This window comes from Elephantulus edwardii, unplaced genomic scaffold (genome assembly GCF_000299155.1).
Source record: "Elephantulus edwardii isolate Elephantulus edwardi_28Jun2011 unplaced genomic scaffold, EleEdw1.0 scaffold00052, whole genome shotgun sequence".
In the NCBI taxonomy this organism is placed as follows: Eukaryota; Metazoa; Chordata; class Mammalia; order Macroscelidea; family Macroscelididae; genus Elephantulus; species Elephantulus edwardii.
In genome coordinates this window covers 17,726,479-17,738,875 of record NW_006399802.1, presented here as the reverse complement: position 1 = coordinate 17,738,875, position 12,397 = coordinate 17,726,479, and the positions used below count along the sequence as shown (strand labels likewise).

Here is a 12,397-nt window from a genome sequence, read left to right as displayed (position 1 = left end):
TTGTAAATAAATTTTATTAAAAACAAAGCCATAATATTTAAATTTAATTATTTCCTTGTTATTTGGGTACATTTCTCTGATATCTGTGCTCTTAAAGTTTTTTACATCTCTATATCTGTGTGGTAGACGTGGTACATTAAGGTGTGTATCACTTCCCAACTCAGTACTAAGGGTTTGCTTTTGATAACCTACAAATGGCTTTTAACAAATGCCACAAATCAAGGCCTTATTTGTTTTCCTCAGAGACGAAATTTAATTTTCCTCCACTTTTAACTTTCCTTTCCCCACTCCTACACCTCATCCCTTGGTTAGGAACTTTGGTCTGTATACATATGCCTTTACTTATATTTTTGTATAAGAGAATTCATACAATGTTTGCCTTCTTGTGATTGGCTTAATTTGCACACCATAGCCCCTTCAAATCTTCTTCTGTCATCCTGATTCATTGTGAAGCTCTCAGATGCATAGCAAGTAATTGGAAAAACCATGGCTTTAATCAGATGCACTTTAGTCCTCAAATGGGCATCACTATTCCTCAGTAATTTGGAGAGGTCCCTAACTGCAGACTTTCCCAATGCAATCCGTCTTCTGATTTCCTGACTACTGGTACCAGGTGTTAATTGTGGATCTAAATAAGATGAAGTTATTGACAGTTTCAATCTCTATTCCATCCACCATGATCTTCTCTATTTCTCCAGTGGTAAGAATCTTTGTTTTTTTGACATTGAGACACAATCCACATTGAAGGCTGCATTCTTTGATCTTCTGCAACAAGTGCTTCAAGTCTTCCTCACGTTCATCAAGCAAGGTTGTGGCATCTGCATAACACAGGTTAATTTTGAGTTTCCCTCTGATCCTGATGCCATATTCCTGTTCCTAACATAAAGGTCGATACCTTTAATATTTTCATTTGCAGATAGGGGAGTGGAGACTAGAAAGTATTAAATAACTTACCTAACCCATCAACAAACGAATGGATAGAGAAGCTGTGGTATATTCACACAATGGAATACTACGCTGCATTGAAAAACAAGGAACTCATGCAATATTATTCAAAATGGGTGACCCTGGAGGACGTTATGCTGAGTAAAATATCTCAGTCAGAAAGGTACAAATACTGCATAGTGCCACTGTTGTAAAACAGGACTGACATCGGGTTGGGGTAAGACTGAAAAGAGGGGATAAATGTATACTGCATTGAAACAGATGAGGGAGAAAACTGTTTAAAAGGGATATGTGATTAGGTATTATTGTGATGACAGGGGTCCAGAACGAAGACTGCATGGTGGAGTGGACCTCAGGGGGGAGGGAGGATTGTAAAACAATGGGGGAACTTTTCTTTTTTTTTTTTTCTTTTACTTTTCAAAGAGAAGAGTGTACTGGGGTGGGGGGCAGGGAGAAAAGTGCAACAGTGAATGAATAGAAATCCAAAATCTCTGTAAATTTTCATTAAAATTAATAAAAAAACAAAAATAACTTATCTAAATTATATAGAAGTAGGAAATGGTGTAGTTGAACTTAATGATCAAGGTGAATTTAAAGGAAGTAGTTATTAACTTTTTGTTTTTCATAGATGATCTACTTGATGTCATCCTCCAACTCCTTTGATTTTCAATCATTGGTATTCAATGTCTCAAACCTTAAGATGATTTTTAGATTGAGGTAGGATAGACTCAAGGTTGTATTTTGGTTCTTGTAGGCAGACTTGTTTTCATTTTTGTACGCTTAAATTTGAACTTGTACATGCGTAATTGATGGTCTGTGCCACAATCATCTGGTCTGGTTTTGACTGTTGATATTGAGCAACAATTCTTTCCACAGAAGACACAGTCAATCTGACTCCTGTACTTCATCAGAAAATAAATTATTAAACATACAAATTTCAATCATTCAATCTTCAGCCTCATTTCTGTCACCAAAGCTGTACTTTCCTACCAACATTCCTTCCTCATAGTTTCCAACTTTTGCATTCCAATCACCAATAATTATTAATGCATGTTGATTGCATGTTTGGTCAATTTTGGACTTCAAAAATTGGTCAAAATCTTCAATTTCCTCCTTTTAGCCTTCAGTTGTTGGTGCATGTATTTAAATAATAGTTGCATTATCAGGTCTTCTTTTTCTGCACATGGATAGTATCTTACCACTCACAAAATTATACTTTAGAATTGATCTTTAAATTGTCTTTTTTAACTATGAATGCAACACTGTCCTTCCTCAGTTTTTAATTCTTAGCATAATAGATGGAGGACAAAGGAAAAAAACAAAATGGATATCAGAAGAAATTATGAAACTTGCATTAAAGTGTCAAAAAGCAAGGGATCTCTAGTGGCCTAGTGGCAAGAATATGCTCTGCAATCCCAGAGGCACACAGTTTGAATCCACCAAGTGCTTTGCTGGAGAAGGAGGGGCAGTCTCCTCTTGTGCCAGTGGAATCCAACTCAACAGTACACAACAAGGAAAAAAAAGTGTCAAGAAGCCAAAACAAAGGGAAGAGATGCCAAATTAAAATACTTGAAAAGAAGAATTCAAAGAGCAACTCAAGCAGACAAAGTATTATAGTAGAATTTGCAAAGAGTTGGAGTCAGAGAATAAAAGGCAAAGAACTTGTTTGCCATTTCTCAAGCTGAAAGAATTGAAAATAAATTCAAGCCTCAAGTTGCAATTCTGAGAGATGCTATGGCAAAATCTTAAATTATGTAGGAAGCATCAAAAAAACACAGAATGAATATACAGTGTCACTGTGCCACAAAGAATTGGTTGACACTGAAAAATTTCAGGAAGTATCATATGAACAAAAGCCAATGTTATTGAAGGGGAAAGTTCAAACTGCACTGAAGGACATGGGAAAAAATAAAGTCCCAGGAATTGATAGGATACCACTGACACTGTTTGAACTAACAGATGCAGCCCTGGAAGTGTTCACTAGTCTATGCCAGAAAATTTGGAGGATAACTGCCTGGCTGAATGACTGGAAGAGATTCATATTTGCTCCCATTCCCAAGAAGGATGACTCATCAGAATGTAGAAATTATAGAACAATATCATTAACACCACATGCAAGCAAAATATTGCTGAAGACCACCCCAAAACAACTAGAACAGTACATTGATAGAGAACTTCCAGAAGTTCAAGTCAGGTTTAGAAGAGGTGATGTCACCAGAGATATTGCTGATGTCAGACCCTGAATCAAGGCAGAGAATACCAAAAAGATGTCTATTTTTTTATTGATTATGCAAAGGCATTTGACTGTGTGAATCATAACAAACTATGGGTAATGTGAAAAGAATGAGAACCCCAGGACGTGTAATTATGCACATACAAAACTTACACCTAAGTCAAGAAGCTGTTATCCAAATAGAGAAAGGGAACACAATCAAAAAAGGTGTGAATCAGCAGTGTATCCTTTCTCCATACTTATTCATTCTGTATGCTGAGCAAATCATTCAAGAAGCTGTCCTCTACGAAAAAGAATATGGCATCAAGAAAGGAGAAAGACTCCTCAACAGCCTGCACTATACAGATGACACAACCTTGTTTGCTAAAAGTGAGAAGACTTTTAAATACTTGTTAAAAAAGTTTGAAGACGACAGCCTTCATTATGGATTGCATCTCATTATTAAGAAGACAAAATTCCTCACCTATGGACTGATAAGCAACATTATGATAGATGGAGAAAAGGCTGAAGTTGTCAATGATTTTCTCTTTTTTGGATCAACTTCTTTGGTAACCAAGAGATCAGGAGACATAGGAAAGTCTGCAGTCAGGTACCTCTCCAAATTACGGAAGAGCAATTATGTTAATAGGAAGACTCAAGTATGCCCTGATCTTTCTAATCACTTGCTATTCATCTGAGAGATGGACAGTGAGTAAGGAAGACAGAAGAGGAATTGATGCCTTGAGTTGTATGTTGGACCACTGAACACCCAGTGGGTTGAGTACTGAATGGCAAAAAAAAATAAACAGGTATGTCTTGGAGAAAGTGCAGACAAAGTGCTCCTTAAAGAGATATATAACTAGGTATTTCTGTCATCACAGGAGACTAGAGCGAGGGCTACATGGTGGAGGTGACCTGGGGGAGGGTTTGTAAAACAATGAAAGAATCCTTTCTTTTACTTTTCCATAATTTTTGGACTCATGCACTTATAACTTGTTAGTCAAATTTGTGTCTTCTAGATTGCAACACCCCCATGATACATCTTCAAGGATATGAACATGTACGGCCAAGCACAATCAATAAGAGTGCATCTAAATTCCAAAATCAATCTCCATAATAGTCTATGTGTTTCCTACTGCCAAAGGGGCCCTTTAGAGTAGTGAGAGAAGATCTTCACCCTGAAACCCACAGCGTCCCTTTTCAGCAGGAAGTAGCTAAGAGAATACGCCATCCCCTTTTCCTTATGACTCAGGGTGAAGTCTCTCTCAGGGAGGAGTGATAGGGAATGGCAAAGGACACACTGACAAAGAAGATTAATCAGAACTGGCTTTGACAAGCACTGTGGCATTTGGACAAGAACAAACTGGGAGGAGGGTAGAGAGAATAGTGCAACAATGAATGAGTGGAAGCCCAAAATCTCTGTAAATGTTTATGAAAATTAATAAAATATAGAAGAAAAAAAAAGGCAAGGATGGTGAAACTTTGTCTTACATACTTCAGGCATGATTCCAGAAGGGGCTATTCCTTGGAGAGGGACATCATACTTTGAAAGGTAGAGGGTCAGTAAAAGAGAAAAAGACCCTCACTAAGATGAAGTGATATAGTGATTACAGCAAGTGTGTCAGAGATGATGAGGATGACCCAGGACAGGACAGGGTTCTTATCTGTTGTACAGAGGGTCTTATTCAACTTGAGGACAACTAATAAGACAACATCTCTTAATTTTGAGCTATACTGCTTTTCAGCAGAGTAAACATATTTAAATAAATGTCTATTTCAATAGTTACTTCATAGTTCTTTAAATTCACATTGTCCTCACTGCAAAAAATTTTCATACAAACCTGCCTCCACATATTTACTGACACAATGTTATAGTTGGATTTAATGACATTTGTTAACTCAGCATATTCACTGTCTCTTATTTATTGGTATTTCACTACTCAGTTTTTATCGCAGTCAGAGACTATTTACACTAGGACACTATTTGCTCATTCAATCCAAGTTGTTGTTATTATGTGCCATAGAGTTGCCTGCTACTCCTAGAAACCCTGTGTACAACAGCCCTAAACCTTGCTCTGTCCTGTGCCAATCTCACTGTCACCAACACTATTCCCATTATCCCAGTCACTGAATCAATCCACCTTATAGAGGGTCTTCCTCTCCTGTGCTGTCCCTCCACCCTCCCAAGCATGATGTCCTTCTCCAAGGACCGGTCTCTCCTTGCAACATGTTCTAAGTATGTCAGATAAAGCTTCAGAATCCTTGCCTCCAAGGAACAGCCTGATTTAACCCTCTCTAGGATGAACCTGTTCATTTTCTTAGCAGTCCATGGTATATTCAATACCCTTCTCCAGCACCACAGTTCAAAGACATCAATTCTCCTTCTATCCTCTCTAGTTATCGTCCAGCTCTCTGATGCATAGCAAGTGATTGCAAAGACCATGGCCTCTATCAGGTGCACCTTAATCTCCAGGGTGACATCATTGCTCTTCAATACTTTGGTGAAGTCTCTAACAGCAAACTTTCCCCATCACAATATGTCTTTTAATTTCTGGCTTCTGGGGCCAAGAGTGTTGATTGTGGAGCCAAGCAAACTAAAGCTCTTAATAATCTCCAAGTATTGCATTAATAAAAATACATGAAATCAACCACAACACTCCTCTGGACCCAGAAAGCAATTTGTCTTGAATACTCATTGCTTGTTGAGAAGAAACTGATGCTATTCTTCCTTTCTATTTCACAGATATAATGGGTTTCAATGTCATAATGGACAAAGTGTTGCCCTGCTAACTGAAAGGTCAGTAGTGTGAACCCAGTAGCTGCTCCATTGGAGTAAAATAAGGCAGTCTGCTCTTGTTAAGATTTATAGCCTTGTATTGTTCTAACACTGTGCATCCAAAGTGAGACAGATCAGGAAGAAGGATTGGCCATCCATTTCCAATATAACAGGTCTTCAAAAACCTTATGTCCAATTAGATTAGCAGAGATGGCAAGGTGAGTCAGAGACAGTGAAACTGGCTCAGGGTAGGGCAGGGCTCAGAGCTATTGTACACAGGGTCACTGTGAGTCCCAGGTGACTCCATGGGACATGACAATAACAACAAAACCCAATAAAGGGTCACTGTCTCAGTTGTTGTTGTTATTAGGTGCCATTGTATCAAGTATGTCTCACAGCAACCCTGTGAAAAACAGATCTGAACCCTGTGCCATGCGGATCACCTCTGACATACGTGAGCCCATTGCTCCAGTCACTGTGTCAGCTCATCTCATTGAGTGTCTACTTCTCTTTGGAGACCTTCTACCTTTCCAAGCAGGATGTCTTTTTCTGAGGAATAGGCTCTACTAACATCAGGTCCAAAGTATATGATATGACGCTACATCATCCTTGCCCCTATAAGCCTCTGGCTGCACTTTCTCCAAGACATAGATTTGTTCTTTTGGCAGTCCAATGAGATATCCAGTACTCTTCTCCAACACCACAGCTCAAAGATAACAGTTCTTCTTTATTTAAGTAGTGTATGGCAATTAATTTATAGACTTCTGATTGAATAGTTGCTGATTAGTTTAACCAAATGATAGAATAAATCAAGAAATTAGGAGTATTTAGTCTTTTACAAAATTAAGGGTCAGACTTGGAAACTATTCATGTTTCTCTGGTTTCAAGAATTTAGCTATTTTTTTCCCAGCATTTCCTTTCTGGTGTTGGATAGTTTTCAAAGATCTCAAAGAAAACTGTTTTCCTCATAACCTGGCTTATTTTAGGAAAGGTACTTAATATTCTTTTGGTGGTGTAATGAAATAAGTTTTTACCACATCTTTGTTGTGTGTGAGGAGCTCTGGTGCTGTAGTCCATAGAGAGTTTTACTGCCAAGCCTAAGGTGGATTTTCTCTGTTAGTTCGAATCCACCAGCAGTTCTTTGAGGAAAAGATGGGCAATCTCCTCTTCTATAATTTACACACAAAACCCCACAGGAAGGTAAGCTGTGAGTCAGTTCTGACTCAGTGACAATGAGATGAGCTGTTGTAACATGGATAGTCCATGGTAATGATGCTTAATAGTCACCTCCTAATGCTTGTCTTATGAATTCTGTGTAACAGAGGACACATCTTGTCTTCAAGGATGACACTAGGAATAACCAAGTAGTAGTTCTGTTTAATCTATTGGAATTTCTCAAATTGTATATCTTGGAATTATTCCTTTGGGTTAAAATATTGTCTTCTAGGGGCATAGTTAGGGGAGCTCTAGTGGCCTAATGATAAGGAATTGTGCTGCCAATGCAAAAGTATGAGGTTCAAATCCATCAGTTGTTCTATGGGAGGAAGATGGCCTGTCTCTTCTCATTCAATTTACTGCCTTGGAAAAGCCGCTGAAGGGTCAGTTATGGGCCACTTCCGACTTGATGATACACAACAACACGGGCACAGTTAAGATATGCCTATTTCCCAAGTGTGGTCATTATTACTCCAAGTTTAACAATCCTCACCAACTCAACTGGGAACTTTGAAGGCCTAGAAGATTTTGCACTGACACCGCAAAGGTGATGGTTGTTGTTATGTGCCATTCAGTCGCCTGCAACACATAGCGACCCTATGTACAACAGCCCTAAACCTTGCTCTATTCTGTGCCAATCTTACTGTCTGGTAGGCAGTTTGAATCTACTAGCTACTCCAAGGGGAAAAAGATGAACAGTCTTCTCCTGTGATTTATAGCCTCTGGGAAAACTGCTAGAGAGTCAGCAATGAGTCAGTTCTGCCTCAATGACACTTGTTGTTGTTGTTGATTGCCTTCATTCGTAGTAACCCTATGAATAAAAGACCTGAAGCCTTTCTATAACTATCAACATTTATCAAAGTTCATAGTTTCTGGAGGCATGTTATAGGAAGTGGATGCCACTCCTGCTTCCAAATACCATCTAACAGCAGTACAATACATACCTTTGTATAGTGAACACGAAAACATTTCATATTTTTTGCATGAGGAAACTATACATAATCACATTTGGCACTGGGAAAAGGAAAGTTGATCTTCACATCCTCCTCCAGATATTAAATGCTCTTATTTCACTTTTATCATGAACTTTTATCACATAACCTCAACTCTTTTTTTACTCTTTTTTACTTCACTGGCTCTGGAAAGCGCCAATCGTGAATTATTCCAACCATCTGTCCTCTCTACCCCTACGCCCATAAAGTATTCCTGGATAAAATGAAACAACTGTGTAGATCAGGGCCCCCATGAAGTTGCATGAAGCGACCTCAGCTGAGTCCTCAGCCTATTCCATGTAATCCTTCTGGGTTCTATGTCCCTCTCCTCATCCTCCTGAATGAGACCACTTCTCTGAGGTCCCCTACTCACCCTTCATCTGTCACTTCCCCTAAATGATCTCATGTCTTGTTTTTTAATGAAGCTGCTGGCTTCAGCTTTAGAAATATACTATAAAGGTTAAAGATAGCACAACACTTCTTCTCTTTTTCTTCTTTAGGTCAATAATATGTAAATTAATTATGCTTCTCCAAATGTGCAATGAGCAATTCTTTCAATGCACATCAATATCAAGCATTCATCCAGTACTTGATATCCTGGGCTTCTAAGAGAACTGGGCCTGCGAATCTGTGTGTCTTATTCCTAAATACATAAGAATTAAAAGATAATGTTAATTAAATATAGCTAATGACATATAACTTAGACTCTGTAAGCTCTACATACAGTAGAAAAATAGGATAATGTTTTTTAAAAGGGGGTTTTGCAGGAGTATTTTGTATATATTGAACAAAGCAAATGCTGCTTGCATTATCTCCTATGTGCTCCAGAATGCAATATCCCAGAGCTCACTTAAAATTCCTCAATAGTGCTTTAAACATTGCTGAAGTAAGTGGTTAAGACAAATCATTCAAAAACGTATTAGCTACTTTCATGCACGGAAATTTTAAAATTCTTCTTCAGATTTTGATGTGGAGCTCAGCATTCAATGCATCTCTAAAGGAAATGATTCAGAGAGGCAATGACTTTTCTCCAGATCTTTGAATATTGAGATTGAAAGTAAATAATACACTATAATCCAAAATAAGTTATCAGTTTCATCTTGAGAATAGTGCAATTGAAGAGATTAACTGAATACTTACACTATTTTAAATTTGTCAAGTTATTTTGTATTTTAGTGTACAGGCAACTCACTTTAAGGTAAAGGACTTAGAAAAAGTATGCCCATTTAAAATGCTCTGCCCAGAATAGAGAAAACAATCATGAGACATCAAGAGTGAGACATTTTTCATTATTTCTTATAATTTTGAAATAGTGGCATATTACTGGTACTTTGCTACTAATAAGTTTCATGAAATTTAACACTTAAGCGTTAATTTGCTATGTTCTATAAGAACTTCTATTCTTATCACTATCTCATATAATAAGTAAAAGCTTTGGCTAAGGTTGGCATTAAACCCTTACTATGTAATTTGGAGTTTACAATAAATATAGTAGTCTAGGCAAAAATTTTCTTTTAGGCTTTTTTGTTTAAAATCCTAATTATAGCAAAAAAGAATATAAAAACAAAATTGGTTTAACGGTCTATTTTATTTGAAATCCAGAATGTTGGGCATATATGATATAATCTCTGTTATATTTATGCCATTAATTCTGTACATTATCAACATAGAGATAGAATGTATTTTAATGAAGGGGTTAATCTGTAAAGTTTATTTATTGGAAATTCTTTCTTACTATTAAATTACACTATAAATTATTTACATATAGATTTTTTTTAGTGTGTGCAAACTGCTTTAAAGTTGGAATTATCAAAATTAATTGTCTTGTTCTTTATAAGACTGAATTTAGCAAATGTTGCAGTTTAGCTATGTTACTTCATCTGCCATTACACAGTTTATAAAAGTACAAATAAGACATCTGACAATCCATAAGTCTGACCATTTAAGTGCTACCTTACTGCACATCCACTGTGCAATCAGAAAGTTTTAAAATAATCTGAAACCAATGTTAAGTCTTTCTGACTAGTATTAGCTATTTCATGATCTCTAGATTCTCTTTTATCTGAAGATGCATTAAAGTGTTAGTTGGCAATTGGACTTTTAAACATGTCTAAAGAGACCATTCTGCTCAAGGAAAATTGGAAAAGACAAGCAGCAAAACCAAATGAATCTATGAAATTGGATTCTTTGGGAAGAAAGCTGTGTCCTATTAGCATGTGAACTTTGACCTTGTGGCACCAGCCTTTTGAATGAACCGCAAAATCCACAGATTTCCTGTCCCCATATATATATATATACCACCTTTACTTTTCTTTAAAAAAAAAAAATCCAAATTTTTCTTTGGCAAAGTAAAATGAAGGGGAACTAATGCCTTTGAATGTCATAAACGGTAAACTCGTTTTATTCTATTGAAATACGTTTAATTTGGAAACACTTTATTCCAGTTGATCGCATGCAATCGGCTGTTTCATGCCTTGTTAAAGAAGATTTCGGTGAAGCCCTTAATCACTTTACAAATCACATATTTTCTCATCCCTCACCCTAAAGTGGACTATGCTCCTCTCGGGTTCGTAATGCACTGGCTGGCGACCAGATCACTGTGGGCATTCTTGCTACTGCAACAGGTGTTTGTCAGTTTCTTAAGTTGCTTTCCTTTCCTCTGAGGTGGTGTTATTTCCGGTACATTCCAAAGGCTCTGAAACAAGAACTTTTGTCATATCTTGCCAAACCAAATCATGACTCTGGCCTCAAAATTATTGAGAGCTCATTGTCTCTGAGCTTTTGTTGCATCAGTAAACAATGTGCCTCAGTTCCACACTCTGGAGTTTTTAAAACAAAAGTATGCATTGAGGGTTCTGTAAAAACAAAACTGAAAATCAAAATCTTTTTGTTGTTTTTCAGAAGCAAACATTCTGAATGTCTGGGAAGGGAGTTGATTATATTCTTGGCAAACCAGATGGGAAAAGGTTTCCATCATCCATTTAGACCACCCTGAAGTTTGACAGACACGTAAACAAAACAGTCCTCAAGAACTTGTAGTCTACCTGCTAATGTTTCCCCTAGAAAGGAGAGCTCAGCAGGCTCTATATGACTAAACACTGTACTGCAGAATTTAAAGAAGGAAATTCTGGTAGAGAAGATACTATCAATCAATTGCTTACTTAATCCAGTCTCCTTGCTCTCTAAACACCCCACTACTTCACCAAGTAAAGCCCAAACCCCAGGTAGTAGATAGCAGTTAGTACTGAAGCACACATAGACACTTTCAAATGACAACAAAGGCAATAAGAAAACAGAGGAGACGACTCAAACCAACCTTTTGGAAGTTTCTCAGTCCCACTGACGGCAACCAGAGTCAGGATATGTACCAGTGGAATGTGGACCAGCTCTCTCATGATTAATCCAGGCTCACGCAGGAGAAAGTTCCTTCTGGACAAATCAAGGAAAATACCCCACAGTTTACATTTTAAGGCATAGTTTGTTACAAAAGGGTCGTCTGCTAATGACTGTTTGTGTCAGCAGCTCCGCGGGCTCTAAGTATAATCAGGAATTCTCAGACTTGGCTATCATGATGGACACTGCCAGCTGGTGAATATCCACTTAGGCCAGTAATGCAAGTGCAGTGCTGGAGGAACAAGGGAAAGAAAATCCCTGCTGAATCCCTTCTAAGACAGTGGCAGAGGGACAATACCAGATGCCTTTTGCAACCATCCACATATTCCCTAAGGTAAAGATTTTTGATCTTCTGATTGTGCCCCTCCTGTGTCTATACTCAAACCTGCAATGTGGGTATATTTGTGATTCCTCCCCTCTTTCATCTCACCTCTCTTTCATTATATCCAGTCCATTACCAATTGCTACAGATTTTATCAGCTAAATATGCTCTCTTTTCACTCCCACTAGTATCATGCCAGGGAGCTCTGGTTGCTTTGTGGTACATAGTTTCACTGCCAACCTAAAGGCACACAGTTCTAATCCACCAGCTGCTCCATGGGAGAAAGATGGGCAATCTCCTCCTGTGAGATTTACTGCCTGTGTAAAAACCCTTGAGGGTGAGTTACAGGTCAGCCCAACTGACCAGTACATAACCTCAATAGTATCTTGCCATCCCAATCTCCTTTACAGACATCCATATTCCCTGAATGACAGCAATTGCATTAGCCTTGCCTTTAATTTCTTCCCTCTCCTGATCAAAAGATTCAGCATGTAAAAAAAAAAAACAAAACACAAGCATTCAGATCTTTTTAAAATGATATC

The 12,397-nt window shown here is 37.8% G+C and overlaps 1 protein-coding gene across 6 annotated transcripts in view; it reads right to left on the bottom strand.

The window, feature by feature from the left end:
• MUSK (muscle, skeletal, receptor tyrosine kinase) overlaps positions 1–11,666 on the bottom strand; it is a 130,486-nt gene extending 118,820 nt beyond the window's left edge. For 3 of the 6 annotated variants that reach the window (XM_006886934.1, XM_006886932.1, XM_006886935.1), the window contains exon 1: positions 11,457–11,666. In XM_006886934.1, the coding sequence (XP_006886996.1) occupies positions 11,457–11,535 (79 nt within the window). In that variant the 5' untranslated portion in view covers positions 11,536–11,666. The remainder of the gene's footprint in view (positions 1–11,456) is intronic. The other 3 variants (XM_006886930.1, XM_006886931.1, XM_006886933.1) reach the window with 1 other exon arrangement.
• Positions 11,667–12,397: the final 731 nt, after the last annotated feature.